Here is a 21449-nt window from a genome sequence, read left to right on the forward strand (position 1 = left end):
ATGATTTCTCAAGAAAGCATCTAAAAGAGTTTTAACATGGATGCTGTAGAGGGTATAAAAATATATCCACATATTTGTTGATACTCATTCCTTAAAGAGGTAGAACATAATTCCCTTCCCCTTAAGTGTAGACTAGATTTAATGACTCACTTTGAACAAACAGAATAAAGTAGAAGTGACAGTAGTTATGTGACTGTGAAAACGACGGTTCCAACTCAGTATACATCTATCTGCCTCTTTCTCTTTTAGCACTTGCTTCAGAAGCAGCTAGTTGTTACGCAATGAGCAGCCCTACAGAGACACTCAGGAAGTAAGGAACTGAGGCGTCCTGCCAACAAGGAGAAACTGAGGCCAAAAGCCATGTGAGTGAACCAATGGAGGTGGATATTCCAGCCCAACATGCCTTTAGATGACCTAACCATGGGTGACACATTGATTTCATCCTCATGAAAGACCCCGAGCTAGAATCACCCAGCTCAGCCAATACCAGATCCCTGTCCCTCTGAAACCATATGAGATAATGAACGTGGTTTAAGCTGCTAAATTTCAGGATAATTAATTAAGCAGCAATATATAACTAATACAAGTGCCAAAAAATATCACATGTACTCACGCAACCTTGGCATGCTAAGGCAGTGGTGATACCACTAATAGCTTAAGGCAGATTCAGTAAGGTGAGAAGTTGGTGGAAGGAATGAGGAATAAATGAGACTAATTCTCAATATGATATTTTTTTCTTTCTTCTGAGTGACCTATACATTAATCTATTTCCTTTTCCATAAATATTTATTATCTTTAGTCAGAACTTTTCTTTCCAGGTTCTCTGTGAAATAAAACATTTTTCTTTTACTTCCTGAACTGTCAAATGAATCTTTTCTGAGTTATCACTAGCAACCATGTAAACAACAAAGTGGTAAAATGAACAACTCCCTGAGAAACCTAACCATTTTCTCCTTTTCCTACTTAGGCCCTAAAGAGTTAGATAAAAACAAGCAGATAATGATGACAGGTATTTCTACATATCAAATAATTTTAGAATCTCAGAATTGGATAAGTGAAAAACCTTATTTGTACATACAAGCAAAATGAGACCCAGAAAAGTTAAATGACTATACCATTTCTCAGAAACTAGCCATCAGTATTGAATTCATTTCTTTAGAAAAATATCACATTTCTAGGATTTAATTAAAAACTGTACTCACCAAACAATAGTAATGCACGGTGAGATTCCATTTCTCATTAGTTTTCTTTTCTCCATATTTAACAGGACAGTCATCATTTTTTCGACAGAAAACACAAGCTAACAGTGAAAAAAGTAAAGGTATGAAAAATATTTTAAAAAAAAAACCCATGGAATTGGAGGAATGTGTTCAATTCTTTCTAGGAAAGTAAATCACATTATATTACTATCAGTAAATTAAAATTTCTAATACTTCTAAAACAAAATTGTGACTTTACATCTTTTAATTCATCTTTTTTTTTTGGACTGCCTGTGCAGCATGTGGAAGTTCCCAGGCCAAGGATCAAACCCATGCCACAGCAGTGAACCAAGCCACTGCAGTGACAATGTCGGATCCTTAATCCGCTGCAACACAAGAGAACTCCTTTTCATCAATCTCTTCCTTCCTTCCTTTCTGTGGCACACCTGTGGCATATGGAAGTTCCCAGGCGAGGAGGTGAATCAGAGCTGCAGCTGGAGGCCTATGCCACAATCACAGCAACACCAGATCAGAGCTGTATCTGCACCTACACCACCACAGCTCACAGCAACACTGGATCTTTTTTTTTTTTTTTTTTTGCTTTTTAGGGCCACACCCACGGCATATGGAGATTCCCAGGCTACAGGGTCAAAACGCAGCTGTAACTTCTGCCCTTCACCACAGCCACAGCAATATCAGATCCGAGCCGCCATCTGTGACCTACACCACAGCTCACGCTAACGCCAGATCCTTAACCCACTGAGCAAGGCCAGGGATCAAACCCACAATCTCATCGTTACCAGTCAGATTCGTCTCCACTAAGCCACGACGGGAACTCCTGGTTCTTTAACCCAGTGAGGACAGGGATCAAACCTGAATCATCAAAGAGACAATGTCTGGTCCTTAACCTGCTGAGCCACAATAGGAAATCCCTTTTTACTGATCTTTCATGATTCATCCCAGTGTATAGTTAAAATGGCAACTTGTAGGGTGACATAATTGAAAATAATAAATTTGGAAACTAAAACTCCATTTCTCCACTAAAGCAAATTATTAAGCCACCAAAACCATCAGAACCAACTTTTCAGAAACTCTTAAATCTTATTTAAAAACTTAAAACAATCAGAAGAATGCTTAATAAAGAAACAAGCTGCCAAATTTTGATGTGGCATTTTAACTTACCTGCCTACCACTCCCCACCCTCTAGCTAGGCAATGGCCTTTGGCCCACATTCAATGTGTGTTGCTTTCTTAGTCCCGTGTTCCTAGTGCAGCTTGTCTAGGAGTAGATAATATGCACCTTGTTGCCAAAGAAATATGATTGTGTATTTTTACCTGTGTGGTGGCTCCCTGAGGGATGGGATTAGACACCTGCCCTTGTTTCACCTGCCTCAGAACTTTCTCTGGGCTGGAGTCTGATTGTTAAAAGCACTTAAGACAAATATATTAGAGGCAGCAGCTTGGAGCAAAGGATAACAGACATAGTAAGCAGGTGACAGAACAAAAAGGTTAGGAAAGAAGAGGCTGGGAAAGGGGAACAGATGGGAAAAATAAGAGTTTTAAAAAGCCCGACAGGAGTTCCTGTCGTGGCTCAGTGGTTAGTGAATCTGACTAGTATCCAGGAAGACAAGGGTTCGATCCCTGGCCTTGCTCAGTGGGCTAAGGATCCGGCATTGCCATGAGCTATGATGGAGGTAACAGATGTGGCTTGGATCCTGCACTGCTGTGGCTATAGTGTAGGCTGGCAGATGTAGCTCTGATTCAACTTCTAGCCTGGGAACTTCCATGCGCCATCAATGCAGCCCTAAAAAGCAAGAAGATTAAAGCAGAGATATGCATAGAGAATAGGAAAACAATACAGAATAGATAAAAGCAAAATTTCTTCTTTGAAAAGGTAAACAAAACTGACAAACCATTAGCCAGAGAAGACTCAAAACTTACAACAAAGTTACAGAGATCAAAACAGTGTGGTACTGGCATAAGGATAGACAAATAAATCAGTGGAAAGAATCCAAAAATAAAACTCATATAGTCCTGGTCAGTTAATTCTGAACAAGGATGCTAAGATCATTCAATGAGGAAAGAATAATCTCTAACAAATGGGGCTGAGACAAGTGGGTAGCCACATGTAAGATAATAGAACCAAATCCCTATCTTATACCCTACACAAAAATTAGCTCAAAACAGATCAAAGACTTAACAGAAGTCTATATACAACTCTTAGAAGAACACATGGGGTAAATCTTCATAACCTTGGTTTGGCTATGGTTTTTTAGATATCACATGACACTTAAAGCAAAATTAATAAAAGAAAAAAATAAACTGAACTTCATTAAAGTTTAAAATTGTTGTGCACTAAAGGACACTATCAAAGTGAAAAGATAATCTACAAAATGAGCAAATATATTTAGAAATCATATACCTTTTAAGGATCTAAATGTCCAGAATGTATTAAGTCTTAAAACTCAACAATAAAACAACTCAATTTTAAAAAGGGACAAAGGACCTGAACAGACATTTCTGCAAAGATATATGAATAGCTGATAAGCATGCTAAAAATGTGTAGTATTATTAGTCATTAGGGAAATACAAATCCCATGGTGAAGATACTACTTCATACCCACTAAGATGACTATCATCAAAATGTCAGATAATAACAAATGTGGGCAAGGATCTGGTGAAATTAAAACCCTCACACACTGCTGGTTGAAATGTAAAATAGTACAGCCATTCTGGAAAACAGTCAGCAGTTCCTCAAAAAGTTAAACACAGTTACCATATGATACAACACTTTTCACTCCTGGTATATATACCAAAGAAACAGAAACAGATGTTCAAACAAATACTTATACACTAATGCTCAAAGCAGCACTGTTCATAATATCCAAAAAGAGAAAACAAATGTCCAACATTTGATGGATGATTGGATAAATAAAATGTATATCCTTACAATGGAATATCATTCGGCTACAAAAAGGAATGAAATATTAAGGTCCAACATGCTACAAACACAGATGAGCCGAGAAACTTTATGCTAATCAAAGAGTCCAATTACAAAAGGTCACATATTATATGATTCCATTTATATAAGAGATTATATTATCTGAAGTAATCCAGAGATAGACAAAAAGCACACTGGTGATTTCCAGAGGCTGAGGACAGGGGAAATGAGAAATGACTATGTAATGGATACAGAGTTTCTTTCGGGGATAATGAAAATGTTTTGAAACCTGATAGTGGTAATGGCTGCACAACACTGTGAATGTACTGCCACCAAATTGTAAACTTCAAAACTGTTAAAATGATGAATTTTATGTTATATGTATTTTACCACAATAATAATAAAATTTTAAAAAGGTGAACTGTAGAGTCAGAGAGATCAGAGTTAAGACTCAGTTCCACACTCTTGCTGTGTAACCTTGGACAGGTCACATAAACATTTTATGGATCTGGTTCCTCATCTTAAAAACTTATTTATAACAGTAACAACAGTACCTACCTCAAACTCTGCCTTAATAAGGATTCAGTGGGATAGCATATAGCAATATATTAAATGGTATGACACTTAGAACTGAATGTTAGTTCTATAATTACCCTGTCTGGCAAATCTTTACTTATATAGCAAATCCTTTACTTCTACAGCAAATCCTTTATTTATACAGCAAATCTTTACTTGTTATAGCAAATATTATAATGCAAATCTTTTACTTGTATAGCAAATCTCTAATAACATACTAATAAAAACAGAAAATCACTAGCTAAAAAGACCCTGGGCATCTTAAGAGGGCAGATCAATACAAGATGGAATGAACTTGAATCTCTAAATGACTGCATGGAGCAGAAACTCTCTGTTCAATCTCCTCTAACCAATCCACACTGGACTGTAACATGAGCAAGTGATAAACTCTTATTGTGTTAAACCGTTAAGAGTTCAGAGTTTACCTATTACAGTAGCTAGTCTTATTTACCTTAACTAATACATGTAATAAACACTGGACATTATGGAGTTCCTATAGTGGCTCAGTGGTTAACAAACTCAACTAATATCCATAGGGATATGGGTTCAACCCCTGGCCTCACTCAGTGGATCAAGGATCTGGCATTGCCACGAGCTATGCTGTAGGTCCCAGACATGGCTCGGGTCCTGCACTGCTGTGGCTGTGGTGTGGGTCAGCAGCTGCAGCTCCAGTTTGACCCCTACCTAGCCTGGGAACCTCCATATGCTGTGGGTGCAGCTCTAAAAAGACAAACAAACGAACAAAGGACATTATGTGCTGAAGGCTTACTTTGTTAAGAGGCAACTCACAGAACAGATTTCAGGACTGGAAAGAAACAGCATGAGCTAATACAATACTTAGTATTGTGAAATATACCCCTACATTTGCCCTCCCTCACTCCAGTTTAATAAGCAGTAACTGAAAACCCCTTTCCCCAATCTTTTAAAAGGTTTCAGTTTCCCTCCCTTCCCCAAAGTAAATGACCACATTAATTTTAGCAAATTCACATTTGTTTGCTGGACATCTCACATTAGCAGCTCCCACCATAACTTCTTCATCCCCAATGACTACACCTTCAGCTGTAAATGTGAATGTAGCTATCAATAAGAAGAGGAATACAAGGAATTAGCTGAGACCACAAAAGAGGAGTCCTTAGCATGAATGCTGTATGGAGCTGCATCTACTATGTGTTGTGGACCTGTGCTTTCCATCTGATTCCCTCCTCCCTTTGCCCAGTATAGAGACCCTGGACACAGAAAGGACTAGGTTTCAGCATGCATGCATTTTTCTAAGTAGGTTACTTTTGTACTTCTTATTTGTACTTGTTTTTAAAATTGTACTGTTTAAAATTCAGTAAAATTGTTCTGATTTCTTTATATTGATTTATTTATTTTATTTTTTTGTCTTTTTAGGGCCACACCTACAGCACATGGAGGTTCCCATGCTAGGGGTTGAATCAGTACTCAAAAAGGTGAAAAAATGTATTTACTAAAATAAATAATACTGTTTTATTCAGATACAAACTATTCCTGATAAATACACATAGAATACAAATACAATCTGGCAAATTATCCTCTTCTAGCTGATTTTTGTTGAAATGTATACACCCAACATTATACTTTAGTACATGGAAACATGAACTAAGCATGGATCAGGAAACTCCTATTGTTTGAGAAGCAGTCTAAAATGATTTATTGTAATAAAAAAGCAAGAATAAAATATCTTAATGTTTTTAATTATATTTGAAAATATTTTAAATATGATTACTTACCGAGGTTCTGTGAGCCCCCAGGTTTATTTTCATTCATTTTACTAGGAAAAATAAGAATATAGCCATCTTAATTTTAAAATTCTCAAATTATCCATTTTAATTAAATTTAGTCAACACATGATTAAAAACAAGTTGTATAATCATTTTTTACTCTAGTACTTAATTTCCTCGCCTTTCCACTTCTAAGACCAGTAGTTTTCAACAAGTGTGGGAGAACCTGGTGAGACTAAGGTGACTACTGGCATTTAGCGGAAAGTAGGAAAGGAGCCAGGACCTTCAAGACATATTAGGAACAGACCTAGACTTTCAAATTTCTAGCAGTTTCACAAATCTATTGCAGAAAATCCCATTAGCACATAACAGCACCTTACCTAAACAAATATTTTAATTTGCGAACGATGTTTAGCAGTATCCCAACACAGATTTATATTTGATTTCTAATCTCTCCAACTTATAATTCCTTACCCTCTCTCCTCTGTAGGTGAGCTACAGCTATTGCTTACTTTTTTGATAAGTATTTGATTTATTGTAATTCAGAATAATGACTGAGGTCCACAGTATAGGTAACTTGCAAGGTTCTAGACTAATTTATAAAGAAATCACAATTTTATTTTGTCTTTTGTCTTTTTAGGGTCATACGGAGGTTCCCAGGCTAGGGGCTGAATCAGAGCTGTAGCCGCTGGCCCACACCACAGCCACAACACCACCACATCCAAGCCACATCTGCGACTTACACTACAGCTCACAACAACGCCAGACCCCTTAACCCAATGATTGAGGCCAGGGATTGAACCTGTGTCCTCACTGATGCTAGTCAGATTTGCTTCTGCTAAGCCACTATGGGAATTCCAGAAATCGCAATTTATATATGGCTACTTCTTGTCTTCTGCTTTTCCTTCCCACTACAAGGACCCAAGGCATTTCTTAGTTGGACAGTACAATTAAGTTCAGTCTAAATCTTTATTTTATTTTTAATAAATACTGTACTTAATATGTTTTATTTTGCCTTTTTTTTTTTTTTTTTTTTTCTGCACCTAGGACATGTGGAAGTTCCTGGGGCCAGGGATCAAACCTACACCACAGCAGTGATCAAGCCAGATCCTCAACCATTAGGCCACCAGGGAACTTCTGTCTAGATCTTTATAATATATGTACAGACAACTATGCTACATCAAGAAAGGTACCTGAGGTTTCTTAACTACCAGCCTTAGAACTCTGTACTAAACAAGTGCTTCCTCATCTTTAGAAATAAACAGAAAAGAATAAAAGTGAACATCAATCTCCATGTCACAAAAAAAGGAGCGGAGGAATATGCAGAGGACCATGCTGAAAAGCCTCCAAATATCACTGGCTACCAGATGACCATAGGAGAACTCTCTATTGCTATCAAAACATACACAGGAAAGATTTTTCCTATTTGTACCAATCTGACATACTTTATATTTCAAATTGTACTAATATACAGTACTCCAGAGACTAACGGAACAAAAATAAAGATCCCAGAAAGAGATCCACACTTTTCTAGTCATTTGATTTTCAATGAAGGTACCAAAGCAATTCAATTAGAAAAAGAAGTCTTTAAAAACAAAAACCAAAGAACAACCAAAGAAGAAATCAAAGTTTCCAAAAGAGGTACAGAGCTACAGATCAGAGCTTTCTGAATATAATATTCCTCCTCTTAATTTTGTAGTTTGCAAGGAAACACCACCCTAGGCCCACTTCATAGTTCAGACCTGATGTCGAATCATTTACACACAGTCTTGGCTTTGTTTTGACACTATCAAAATACTAGTTCATTTAAATTTCACCTCAATGCCATTTTTTCAGAAATGTTATAAGAACTCTATTTTACGCTTTACCTGTGAGACGCCCTGTGGTTTTCCTGGTAAGCAATCTTTCTCATTGCAATGACCTAACTTTATCACACTAAGGTTTATCCCTGGTGGTTTTAGGGTGACTGAGCTAAAACAGGTGAAAAAATGATGAGCCAAATGTCATGAACATAATTGGTGAATCTAAAGAAAGGGTATGTGAGTTCCTTTTTTATTCTTATAACTCTTCTCTAAGCTTAAAATTCCTGCTGTGGCACAGTGGGTTAAAAATCAGCATTGTCTCTGAGGTGGTGCAGGTTCAATCCCAACCCAGTGCAATGGGTTAAGGACCTGGCATTGCCACAGTTGTGAGGCCATGGCTGTGGCTCAGATTTGATCCCTGGCCTGGGAACTTCTATATGCTACAGGTGAGGCCAGAAAAAAACTGTATTAAAATTAAAATTGCTCCCAAATGGAATAATGTTCTAAAGATATTACAAAACTCATACTTTACACCAGTTTACATAAACTTTCTTCCTAACCCACAGCATTTGAAAGAGAACTTTTGTTTCTAAATCTTGACTGGTGTTTGATTTCAAACAACCATCTTGTTTCTTCAGAAAACAAAAACTGATATATTTTTAGTTGGATTTTATCATTTTTTTTCCTAGTAAATGAATTTTAAGACTTCCTAAGTAGAAAAAGGAAAACAAGTCTAAATCTCAACAACAGCCTAAGTCTTAACAACAATCTTGGTCTTAGAAATAATACTAAGAGCATTCTCCCTTTTCTTGAGAAATCATTAACAATTTAATGAAGAGCTCCAGGAAGCCAATGTCAAGAGGTATTCTGAGTCTCCAGCACTGCTTACCTCAGCTGGCTCAGTCAGTGGTACCCACAGTTGACACTCCTCCCTTCAAAAGATGGAGTCTGATTTCCTTCTATTGTAGTTGTGCTTAGTAACTTCCACCAAAAAGCCTGGCAGAAATGACATGTGTTAACTAGGTCATAAAATGCATTATGACTTTCTCCTTGCTCTCTGTCACGGATCATCTGCACTGGAGGAAGCTGGTTGTCATAAGGACTTTCAAGATGCTCCTTGGAGAGATCCACTTGGCAAAGAACTGAGGCATTTACCCACAGTGAGCCATTTTAGAAATAAATCATCTGACCCCAGTCAGGCCATCAAATGACTGCAGCCTGGCTGAGAGCAACTTTAAGGGAGACCCTAAGCCAGAACCACCCAGCTTAGGTGTTTCTGAATTTCTCAACTACAAATACTGTCAGATAATAAATATTTGTTGTTTTAGGGCACAAGTTTGGGGGTGATTAATTACACAGAAATAGACAACTAATACAATAAAGTAAGCCAAATTCCCCACTCGTTCTACTTGGGTGGCTGTTCTAATAGTTTTTTGAAGGGATCCTTAGGAATGTTCCCATATATAACATCAAGTCTTCTGCAGTTTCACTTCCTCCTTTCTAATATGGGTGCCTTTTACTTCTTTTTCTTGCTTGACTATTCTGGCTAGGACTACACTGAATCGGAGTGTTGAGAGAGAGTACCCTTGTCTTGTTCCTGATCTGAAGTCTTCAACCTTTCACCACTGAATATGATGCTAGCTATGGGCTTTGTCGTGCATGGCCTTTATAATGCTGAGATACATTGCCTCTATGCCCAATGTGTTGAGAATTTTTATCATGAAAGGATGTTGAATCTTCTTACATGCTTTTCCTGTACCTTTTAAGATAACTAATTTTTATTTCTATTAGGGCAATGTGTTATATTTATTGATTTGCATATATTGATCCATTCTTGCATGCAGGAAAGAATCCTACTTGATCGTGGTGATCCTTTTTATGTGCTATTGAATTTAGTTTGCTAATATTTTGTGAGAATTTTTTTTTTCTTTTTTCTTTTTAAAGCTGCACCTGTGGCATATGGAAGTTCCTGGGCTAAAGGTCAAACTGGAACTGCAGCTGCTAGCCTATATGCTACAGCCACAGCAAAGTGGGATCCAGATTGCATCTGTGACCGACACCACAAGGATGGATCCTTAACCCACTGAGTGATGGCAGTGATCAAACCTACATCCTCATGGACACTATGTTGGATTTTCAGCCACAATGGGAACTCCTGAGAATTTGCGTATCTATACTCATCAGGGATATTGGTCTATAGTTCTCGTTTCTTATAATGTTCTTATCTAGCTTTGGTATTAGGGTAAAACTGGCCTCAAAAACACAAGCTTGGGAGTTAAACACAGACTTTAGAAAAGAAGTACAACATGGCCAACAAGCAAATGAAGGAAAGAATACTGAAAAGTTCACCAAAAATGTAGATATTAAACAAAACAATTTGAAGCAAGCAAAGAGTGAAGAAGAAACCACAAGGGAAATTAGAAAATACTTAGAGATGAAAAAAAATGAAAACATAACATACTAACACCTGTGGTAGACAGCAAGTGATCAGAGGCAAATTTATAGCTATAACATGCAGACATTAAAAAAGATTCCAGGGGAGTTTCCATCGTGGCACAGTGGTTAACGAATACGACTAGGAACCATGAGGTTGCCGGTTTGATCCCTGGCCTTGCTCAGTGGGTTAAGGATCCAGCGTTGCTGTGAGCTGTGGTATAGGTCACAGACACGGCTCAGATCCCACGTTGCTGTGGCTCTGGTGTAGGCCAGCGGCTACAGCTCCGATTAGACCACTAGCCTGGGAACCTCCATATGCCACGAGAGCAGCCCAAGAAATGGCAAAAAGACAAAAAAATTAAAAAAAATAAAATAAAAAAGATTCCAGGAATTCCTGCTATGGTGTAAGTAGACTAAGAATCCAACTGCTATGGCTTGAGTCACTGTGGAGGTGTGGGGTCAATCCCTGGCCCAGCACACTGGGTTAAATGATCTGGCATTGTTGCAGCTGTGGTACAGGTCACAGCTGCAGTTCAGATTCAATCCCTGTCCTGGGAATTTTCATATGCCAAGGGTGTGGCCATTAAAAAAAAAAAATGACCACAAAACAATAATTTAACTTTGTAATTGAAGGAACTAGGAAAAGCACAAAGCGAAACCAAACCTAGTAGAAGAAAGGAATTCAGAAAATTGGAACGGAGTTAAATGTAAAGAACAGGAAAACAAGAGAGAATAAAATCAAAAGTTGATTCTTTAGCTAGACTAGCCACCTAAGCAAATCCGATGCTCTTTCATGATAAAAACACTCGTGGATCTAGAAATAGGAGGAAATTTCCTCAGCATGATAAAGAGCACCTAGGAAAATTCCACAGGTAGCATCAAACTCAATGGCAAAAAATTGAAAACTTTACCTACATAAGATTCAGAGCAAAGCAATAATGCCCACTCTTATCACATCTATTCAACATTGTACTAGAAGTTCTAGCCAGAGTAAGGCAAGAAAAGAAATAAAGCCATCAAAATTGAAAGCAAGAAGTACCTCTATTTGCAGAAGACACGATCTTACAGGTAGAAAATCTTAATAAATTCATAAAACACTGTTGGATCTAATAAATTCAGCAAAGTGGCAGGATGCATGTCAAACAAAAAAATCAGCTAAATTTCTATACAATAGCAAAGAACAATCTATAAAGGAAATTAAGAAATCTATTACATTTGTAATACCATCAAAAAGAATGAATTTAGGAATAGACGTAACAAAGAGGCACAAGATTTGTACACTGAAAACCACAAGGTATAACAAAAAGAAAATAAAGAACCCAAAGAAATGGAAAGAACTCTGTTCATGATTGAAATACTAATATTGTTTAGATGGCAATTCTCCCCAAAGCAATTTACGGATTCCATGCCATCCCTATCAAAATCCAATGGTTGTTTTTACAGACATGGAAAATCTGATTCTAAAACTCACACAAATTACAAGGGACTTTGAATTGACAAAACAATGTGAAAAAGAAAAAGGTAAGTAATTCTTACTTTCCAACTTGAAAACTTACTACCAAACTAAAGTGATACCGGCATAAGGATAAACATAGAAACAGGAAAGGAGCAGAGTCAAGAAATAAACTCATACATCTATGATTAGCTTTCAACAAGGTTATCAAGGAGTTCCTGTTGTGGCTCAGTGGTTAACGTATCCGACTAGGGACCATGAGGTTGCAGGTTCCATCCCTGGCCTTGCTCAGTGGGTTAAGGATCTGGCGTTGCCATGAGCTGTGGTGTAGGTTGCAGACGCAGCTCGGATCCCATGTTGCTGTGGCTCTGGCAAAGGCTGGCGGCTACAGCTCCAATTCGACCCCTAGCCTGGGAACCTCCATATGCCGTGGGAGCGGCCCAAGAAATAGCAAAAAGACAAAAAAAAAAAAAAAAAAAAAAAAAAAAGAACCATCTACGGAACTGTACATTGCAGGTAATCAATATGTATACAGGAAAGAAAGCAAAAATGGCACTATTAGAAGGAGTCAGGTGAAAGAACGCAAAATTCTTTAAGGCATTTCATTAGGTGAGACATTCTTGCTTCACCTGATAAAATGAACTGGACTGAAACTGAGTAACAATGATAAATGGCATGGTAAAAAGGTAGCAAGACAAGATACAAAACATTCCAGATCTGAGTTTCAACTCTGACATTAATTAGGGAGCATTTTAACATTTTTTGGAGATAAGAGAAAGGTATCTTAGTAACTTCACTGATTAACTGAAGAACATTTCACAAAATATGTTCTGTAGAATGCTATTTCTCAGATTGGTTATAATAAATAATCCCTAAAAGTGTTCCAAAGTCAAAGAGTTTGAGAAATACTATTTAAATAAGTTTTTAAAATGAACACATTACACTGCATTATGAACCTCCAAGAGGAGCATACAGTAAATTTACTTCTAGCCTTATTTGACCAAGGAAGAAACCTTGGTTTCTTTTTTTTTTTTGTCTTTTGTCCTTTTAGGGCTGTACCCACAGCAAATGGAAGTTCCCAGGCTAGGGGTCGAATTGGAGCTACAGCTGCCGGCCTATGCCACAGCCACAGCAATGCCAGATCTGAGCCGCGTCTGTGACCTACACCACAGCTCATGGCAACGCCAGATCCTTAACCCACTGAGCAAGGCCAGGGATGGAACCTGCAACCTCATGGTCCCTAGTCGGATACGTTAACCACTGAGCCACAACAGGAACTCCTTGATAACCTTGTTGAAAGTTAATCATAGATGTATGAGTTTATTTCTTGACTCTGCTCCTTTCCTGTTTCTATGTTTATCCTTATGCCGGTATCACTTTAGTTTGGTAGTAAGTTTTCAAGTTGGAAAGTAAGAATTACTTACCTTTTTCTTTTTCACATTGTTTTGTCAATTCAAAGTCCCTTGTAATTTGTGTGAGTTTTAGAATCAGATTTTCCACGTCTGTGACCTACACCACAGCTCACAGCAACACCACATCCTCCTTAATCCCACGGCTTGGATCCCACGTTGCTGTGGCTGTGGCGTGGGCCAGCGCTACAGCTCCAATTAGACCCCTAGCCTGGGAACCTCCATATCTCATGGGTTAAGCCCTAGAAAGGATAAAACAAAACAAAACAAAAAACAAGGTTATCAAAAACTGTTCAATGGTGAAAGAACAGTCTCCTTGACAAATGGTGCTGGGACAACCGGGTAGCCAACTACAAAGGAATGAAGTTGATCTCTACCTTACACTATTTTTAAAAATTAGCTCAAAATGGATTCAAGACTTAGTATGTAAGACCAAAACTATAAAATCTTAGAAAAAAATTAAGATTATGTAAACCTTCATTCATGTCCTTGGATTTGGCAATGGTTTCTTATACATGACACCAAAGTCGAAGGCAGGCAGGAAGGAAGGTGGGGGGGAAGGGAGAAGAAGAAGAGAAAGGAAGAAAGAAAGAGAAAGAAACAAAGAAAAAAAAAATAGATTGGACTACAATCTAGAGCGTGAAACCACATCCCCCAAATGGAAAAAAATATTTGGAATTCATACACCTGATAAGGATTTAACATCCAGAATATATAAGAAACTCTTACGACTTAACAAAAGGACAAATAGCCTGACTTAAAAACAGGGAAAGATCTGAATAGATATTTCTCAAAGAAAAATTTAAATGATCAACAAGCACGTAAAAAAACACTCAACAGCATTACTTATTAGAGACAAGCAAATGAAAACTACATAGATACCACTTAATGCCCACTAAAGTGACCATAATAAAAAAAATAAAAAATAAAAAGGAAAACAAGTAATGGCAAGGATATGGGGAAACTGGAACCCTCTTACATTTCTAACGGGATTGTTAAATGGTACAGCTACTGTGGACCAACAGTTTGGCAGTTGCTTAATACATCACAGAACTACCATATCACCCAGCAATCACACTAGGAATAGACATCTCCTGCTTTTCAAAAGTTCCGTTTACGCCACTTCACTTTTACAAAAGACCTACATGAATACCTGTTTGAAAGCCAATCTGAAAAGGCTACACACTGTATAATTCCAATTATATTGTATTCTGGAAAAGGCAAAACTACACAGACAGTAAAAAGATCAGTGATTACGAAGAGCAGAAGAGGAATGAATAGGTAGAACACAAAAGGACTTTTAGTACAGTGAAAATACTGTGTATAATACCATAATAATATATACAAGTCCAAACCCATAGAATGTACAACACCAAGAGTGAATTATAATTTTTTTTTTTTATCTTTTTAGGATATATGGAAGTTTCCAGGCTAGAGGTCAAACTGGAGCTCTAGCCGCCAGCCTAAGCCACAGTGACAGCAACGCCAGATCCCAGCTACAGGGCAATGCCGGATCCTTAAACCACTAAGCAAGGCAAGTGATCGAACGTGCATCCTCATGGATACTAGTCAGATTCATTTCCACTGTGCCACAACAGGAACTCCGAATTATAATTTAAACTATATATTTGAGTGATTAACATGTGTCAATGTAAATTCATCATTATAACAAATGTACCACTCTAGTGGTGCGGGGAAGGTGGGAGAAGATGATAATGGACGAGGCTATGTTGTGGAGGTGGGGGTACAAGGGATATCCTATTATCTGCTCTAAAAATATATAAAGTCTTGTTTAAAAAGAAAAAGCAGTAGTTATAAGTTTATATTGACTTTATAACTAATTCTCTAAAAAAAGGTTTTCCCTCCTTCCCTCTAAATACATCCGCTCCCTGTTCATGTTTCTTCATCATTGCATTGTCATCTCAGCACATAGAGACATTTCCAGCTTGGTTCCCAATAGTCTCTTGTATTCCAACTCCAAAATTCAAGAAGAAATAATGTGAATGGTTAGTCAGCATCAGATCTTCAGCTCTGACTCAAATATGTGGTACAACTTTGTCTGGAGAAGGTTTGTGTAATGAGAGCATATTAGGATCATACACTCCTTAGCCCAGGCCCTTACCCCACTGGTCCTTAGAATGATGATGCCTACAACGGTGACAGGTTGTAGGCAAGGAAGTCAGGTAAGTCTTAACTGATCAAACTCAAAAGGAAAGGCATAAAAAACTATTGATTACATCTTCAAACATTCCACAGCCTGTTCAAGTAGTCACACCAGAATTACACTCATGGGGAGTTCCCTTCATGGACGAGAGGGTTACAAGCCTGATGAGTATCCATGAGGACGCAGGTCTGATCCCTGGCCTCACTCAGAGGGTTAAGGATCCCATGTTGCTGTGAGCTGTGGTGCAGGTTGCAGATGCAGCTTGGATCCCACCCTGCTGTGGCTGTGGTGCAGGCCAACAGCTGCAGCTTGAATTCAATCCCTAGCCTGGGAATTTCCATATGCCACAAACGTGGCCCTAAAAAAAAACCACACACACGCACAAAAAAAGAATTACCCATATGACCCCTGACTTTCTAAAACTATGGCAGGAATTAATGGATACTACTTCAGTTTCCTAACTGTAGAAGTATTCTCATGGTCTAGATAAACCTGTTGTGTGACCATACATCTTATATGATCTGAGTAATGGGCAAAAATTGACATCAAACTTCTCTGTTACAGTAAGAGTAGTGAGCAAAAATATGGTGATAAATAAGATGCTTATATAATCTCAAATTATCTCCCACAAGGTATTCATTAATTGCAAAGCAAAACAAAAGAAAAAAAGAACTTTACTGTAGAGACACTTGGCAGACAACACCATACTCAAGTGATCAAATGAACTATTGACGAAATAGAACAAATGTAAGTCATGCCCACCCCATACAATGCATAAAGGACACAACATCACTGCTCTAGTATTCCTGCTCCTCCCACATTCCTGCTCCTCCCACCCCCAAGCACTGCCTGAATATAGTCCTGAGCAAATACAAGACAAACCCAAATTGAGACACATTGTATACAATAACTGGCCTGTACTCTTCAAAACTGTCAAGACCATTAAAAACAAACCCAAAAAAAGGCAAGAAAACACTTCCAAAGTACAACATGTGAACCAGACTGTTTTTCTTTAATTACAAAGTGCATTTTACCACAAAGTATATTTCTGGAAACAAAAAAAGTAGGGCAAGGCTGGCCTGGGGAAGGAGAAGGCAAGTATGATAAAACTGTAACACCTGGAGAAAATGACTGAAGGATATATGGGAAATTGTTAGCATTGTTTTTGTACCTTTTCTGTAAGTTTGAATTTATTTCAAAATAAAAAGTTTAAAAAAAAAAGGAAAGGCAAACTTTTCTGTTTTTAATTTCCCAATATTTTGTTAATTTAAAATTGAATCCATGTAGAAGTGTAAATCTTTTGGTGCCTCAGTTTCTTCACCTTAATATAAGGTAATAGTAATAAAATGTCTGCAAAGATTAAAGGAGAAATATGTATAAAGCATTTGTGAGTTCTGTGAATACTAGCAATAGTGCTCTTGATTATTTTCCCATGTGAAGGTCTTCTGATCCTACAATTTCAATACATATTTTTCCATGTTTGTGAAATTTGCAAACTATATTGATATCACTAAACTCTCTCTAAGCTACACAGAATTATATTCCATCATCTTAATTTTTAACATTTTCAGTGTATTAAAATTTGTTAAAATAACAATTTTAATAAATTTTAAATAAATTTAAATGTAAATAAAATTTAAAGTATTAAAACTGTTAAAATAACAAGCACTCGAACATACACTTTCAGAGTAAGGATACTTACTCCTCTCCATCTAGAATTGCAGATAAAAAGACAAAGAAGACAAGAGCTCTTAGTTTAGTGCCATTTGTTAACAACTGAAAAGCACTGAGGAAGCAGCACTCTGCTTGAGGAAGTCTGGAAAGGTTTCTGAAACCCACTGGGTAAAATTTTAAGAGGAAATACAAAAGGTCAATGGCTAGGTACACATAAATACAACAGAGAATAGATTTGGAGAATTATAGCAGTACGACACAACATCAGTAAAAGAATGCTGGAATACCATGAAGATGATTACTGAAAACAGTTTGGAACCAGATTGAGAAGAGCTTTGTGGAGAAAAAAGAAAAAGCTAAGAAATTTGAATTATATATGGTAGACAAAGGAAAGTCATCAGAGATTTTTATGGGGCAACACTTGGAAGAAGAAACTGCAGACAGAAGCAGAAGGCAATACAATCAGTATAAGGTATAAACTTTCTAATTAAATCTAATTTCTGACCCCAGTAAGAACATTTTAATTGTTGTTTGAGAACAAATTAGTGAACCCCCTTGGATTCAGTTTTCTTATCTGAAAATACCAGTACATATCACAGTGTCACTTGTGCAGATTAATGAAATAATGTATATAATACAGTTTGTACAATGCTTAATAACATAACAAGAGATACATGTTTCATCTACTAAGTGTCACACAGTATTCTAAGATTTTTAAATGTTTGATTCTCACAGCAATCCTACAAGATAGGCACTGTTATTATCCCCGCTATACTTAAGGGAATCACAGCACTAAAAGAAAGGTTAAAAAATGCTTGCTTAGGGTCACACAGCTACCAAGTGGTGAAGATGGAATTCAAACACAAGCAATACGAATCAGCACCTAACAAACCTTTCAAGGTAATAAGTACACAATAAAAATTGTAACTCACTGATTTAGGTAGAGCAAAAATGCAGGTAAGGAAAAGGAACAGATTAAAATGTAGACGCTAGTACTTTCAAATTATCATTTGCTTGTAGTTTACATGAAATAAGCAGAACAGCTATCTGCAAACCTCAGGAAAGTATAGGTAATGTCTTTGGTGCACTCTTAAACAAAATGTTTAAATTTCAACAATCATAAACAGTGAATATTGAAATCTATTTTTCCTGGCTAATAATGAAAAAGTTCATAGCAGATATGAGAGAGCAGGATTCTTACGTCCTACTTTTTAAGAGAAAGTTATACATTTATATGATAGGTTACCCTGCTGTTAATAATTTTAAACATAAAATATCTTATACTATAAAGCAACACAAAACTTCTGACAGTTCAGTTTTCAATAAGGCAAGATATAAAATTTCTATACATTTAAATGCTCACTACAGATATAGGGTAAACATTAAACTTTTTCAGAAGGCGCAACTTTGTTAGGAGGTTAGATAGAATTTGGTAATTGAGGTAGTTATCAAAAAAAATAAATAAAACAAAAACACTAAAAAACCAAAACAAAGAAAACCCGATGCTGGAAACAATAGTACTTTCGAAATGAATCCACAATAACCCAGTTGCCCAATGAATGAATGAGGTGAAAAGGCAGGTCTTATCCCTATTGTCAGCAAACTAAGATCCTTGTGAATCACCGCTGTTACTATAACCAATTTAAATGAGCAAGAGTCTCGGATTTTGCGGTACATGAAAAATGTCAACGGTGAAAGAAAAATATCCGAGTTTTGAATACAAAGGATACTCAGATTTCAGTTTAAATCCCCACCAGGCATTTCAAAGACTGTCAATTTCCTGCGGTCCAGAGTAATAAAGACTACTCTCAAGTATCCCTCTGGGGAGGAACTCGGAGCCACGAAGAGCATCCCTTCATTCTAAACCTGCCTCAACCTCCCATCTTTAATAAAGGAAGATTCTTTTGCTTAAGGTAACAGTTTCTCAATAACTGCTCTTGAAGCTTCAGCATTCTAGTCGAACTGAAGGAAATACTTAACTGCGATTACCACAGAGTCAGAGATTTAAAAAGGTTTAATCTCAGGGGCGGTCGGGCCTCGGTATCCCCAACAGTTAGAGTTGGCCTGTGCGCGCCACCACCGGGAGCGGGGGCCCAGAAGAGGGTCCCCGCGCCCTGACTTCCAAAACTTCCTACCTCCGGCCCCACCACCCGACACCCACCCCGTAAAGGCACTCCGAGGCCCCCACTAACTGTCCTGTCTCCCGACGCCCTGTTCCAGCCGACAGTTCGGTTTCTCTCCCTTGAATACTCCGTTTCTTCCCGTTACCCATCCACTCACCGAGGCGCGCTGGGCAGAAGTTCCAGAGCGGCCGTGTCACCTTTCTCTTCTCGCGCTGCGCCACAGGCCATCCGAGAACACCCCATCCAACGGCCCGCACAATTCAAATTCGTCCACTTCCGCCCGCAACCCGGAAGGAGAGTTCAGCCACGCCCCCCAAAAGGCGGGGCCCGCGGCGACCCGGAGGTTGGGGTGGGTCCTGGTGTGGCCACGCTCTTATTCCGCGCGGTTTCTTCTTGGTTCTGTAGTAGTCGCTACAGTCTTTTTTTTTTTTTTTTTTTTTTTTTGTCGCTTTCCCTACATAGGTCACAGAGAAGTGCGGGCGGGTATGGTGTTTGTGTCGGGTGGATCAGGAGAGGCTCCTCTTCTGAAATGAATTGAGACGTGCTGAATTTTCATCCTTTCAAGGCGAGGAAAAAATAAAAGCGCTAACCGAGCCAGGACGTTTTTATCCCTCCTCTCGCGTAACACCAGCTACAGCCAGAAGGAAAAAAAAAACCTTCTACGTACTTAGTCCAAGGTTTTCCTGGGTCTCCTCAGACCTTTCACTGCACAGTAGGGACTTTTAACCTGATTCCCTCCCTGTTTGAGGAAGGCAAAAAGCCAAGTGCACCAGTCACCTTTATTCTAACAACAATTAAAAATGAGTGGTGGGAAAAGTTCCTGATCCCAAATAATGTTTTTATAATTATTTTTATTTTTTCCATTATAACTGGTATACAATGTCCTGTCAATTTTCTACCGTCCAGCAAGGTGACTCAGTTACACGTGCATGTATACATTCTTTTTTCTCACATTATCATGCTCCATCATAAGTGACTAGATAATAGTTTCCAGTGCCATACAGCAGGATCTCATTGCTTATCCATTCCAAAGGCAATAGTTTGCATCTATTAACCCCAAATTCCCAGTCCATCCCACTCCCTCGCCCTCCCCCTTGGCAACCACAAGTCTCTTCTCCATTTGCATGATTTTCTTTTCTGCAGAAAGTTTCATTTGTGCCATATATTAGATTCCAGATATAAGTGGTATCATATGGTACCAAATAATACTTTTGAGGATAAGTGTTAGCAACGTTCCCCCCCACCTCATAGACCATTTTATAAGATCGCTATGTAGCTGTCCTGTCAGATTCTTGGGACAAGTGTTGGACCACATATAATATGTCCTTGATCCAAAAAGTCTCAAGAAAGAAAAGGAAGAACTGAACTTGTTCTTAGGGGGGAAAAAAAGAAGGAAACTAAACATCTCTGAACTTGGTTGTTGCTACCAGATCATCTTCACATTACTAATAGCATTGCTTTACCTAAACTGATCAGTTCAAACTGAACCAAGTTGTGACAGAACACCTTCAGCCTTCATCAAAATTGTGATTTGAAAGATTTACTAATTTCTAGAAATTTATTTTATAGATAATCTGACATAAGAGAGTGTAAAACTATTAAGTGATGTACTGTTTTAACAGTGGGAAATAGGAAATAACCTAAGTATCTACCAATAAGGAAGTGATTTAAAAAGTTATGATACTTTAGTATCTGATACACTGACACCTATTAGGCACTAAGAACAGTGATGTACATCAGCAGGTACTCAAATGAAATAAAGAAAAATATCTTCTTCAGAACTATATACAGCATCCTTTTAAAGTATGTATGGCATACAAAGTTTCTGTATGGATACATACATAAACTGTAAAAAGTTAACCTGTGGAATTCACATTGGTGAATGGGAATGGGAAGAAACTTTTTAACCTTTTGCTTTACAACCAGTTGAA

At 37.8% G+C, this 21449-nt stretch overlaps 1 protein-coding gene across 2 annotated transcripts in view; it reads right to left on the reverse strand.

The window, feature by feature from the left end:
* G2E3 (G2/M-phase specific E3 ubiquitin protein ligase) overlaps positions 1 to 19826 on the reverse strand; it is a 62661-nt gene extending 42835 nt beyond the window's left edge. The window contains exons 1-4 of one of the 2 annotated variants that reach the window (XM_013989056.2): positions 19676 to 19825; positions 9149 to 9255; positions 6467 to 6507; positions 1203 to 1300 (exon numbers count right to left, since the gene is read on the reverse strand). In XM_013989056.2, the coding sequence (XP_013844510.1) occupies positions 1203 to 1300; positions 6467 to 6503 (135 nt within the window). In that variant the 5' untranslated portion in view covers positions 6504 to 6507; positions 9149 to 9255; positions 19676 to 19825. Of the gene's footprint in view, positions 1 to 1202; positions 1301 to 6466; positions 6508 to 9148; positions 9256 to 19675 lie in introns of both variants that reach the window. The other variant, XM_001927793.6, reaches the window with a different exon arrangement.

This window comes from Sus scrofa, chromosome 7 (assembly GCF_000003025.6).
Source record: "Sus scrofa isolate TJ Tabasco breed Duroc chromosome 7, Sscrofa11.1, whole genome shotgun sequence".
Taxonomy (NCBI): domain Eukaryota; kingdom Metazoa; phylum Chordata; class Mammalia; order Artiodactyla; family Suidae; genus Sus; species Sus scrofa.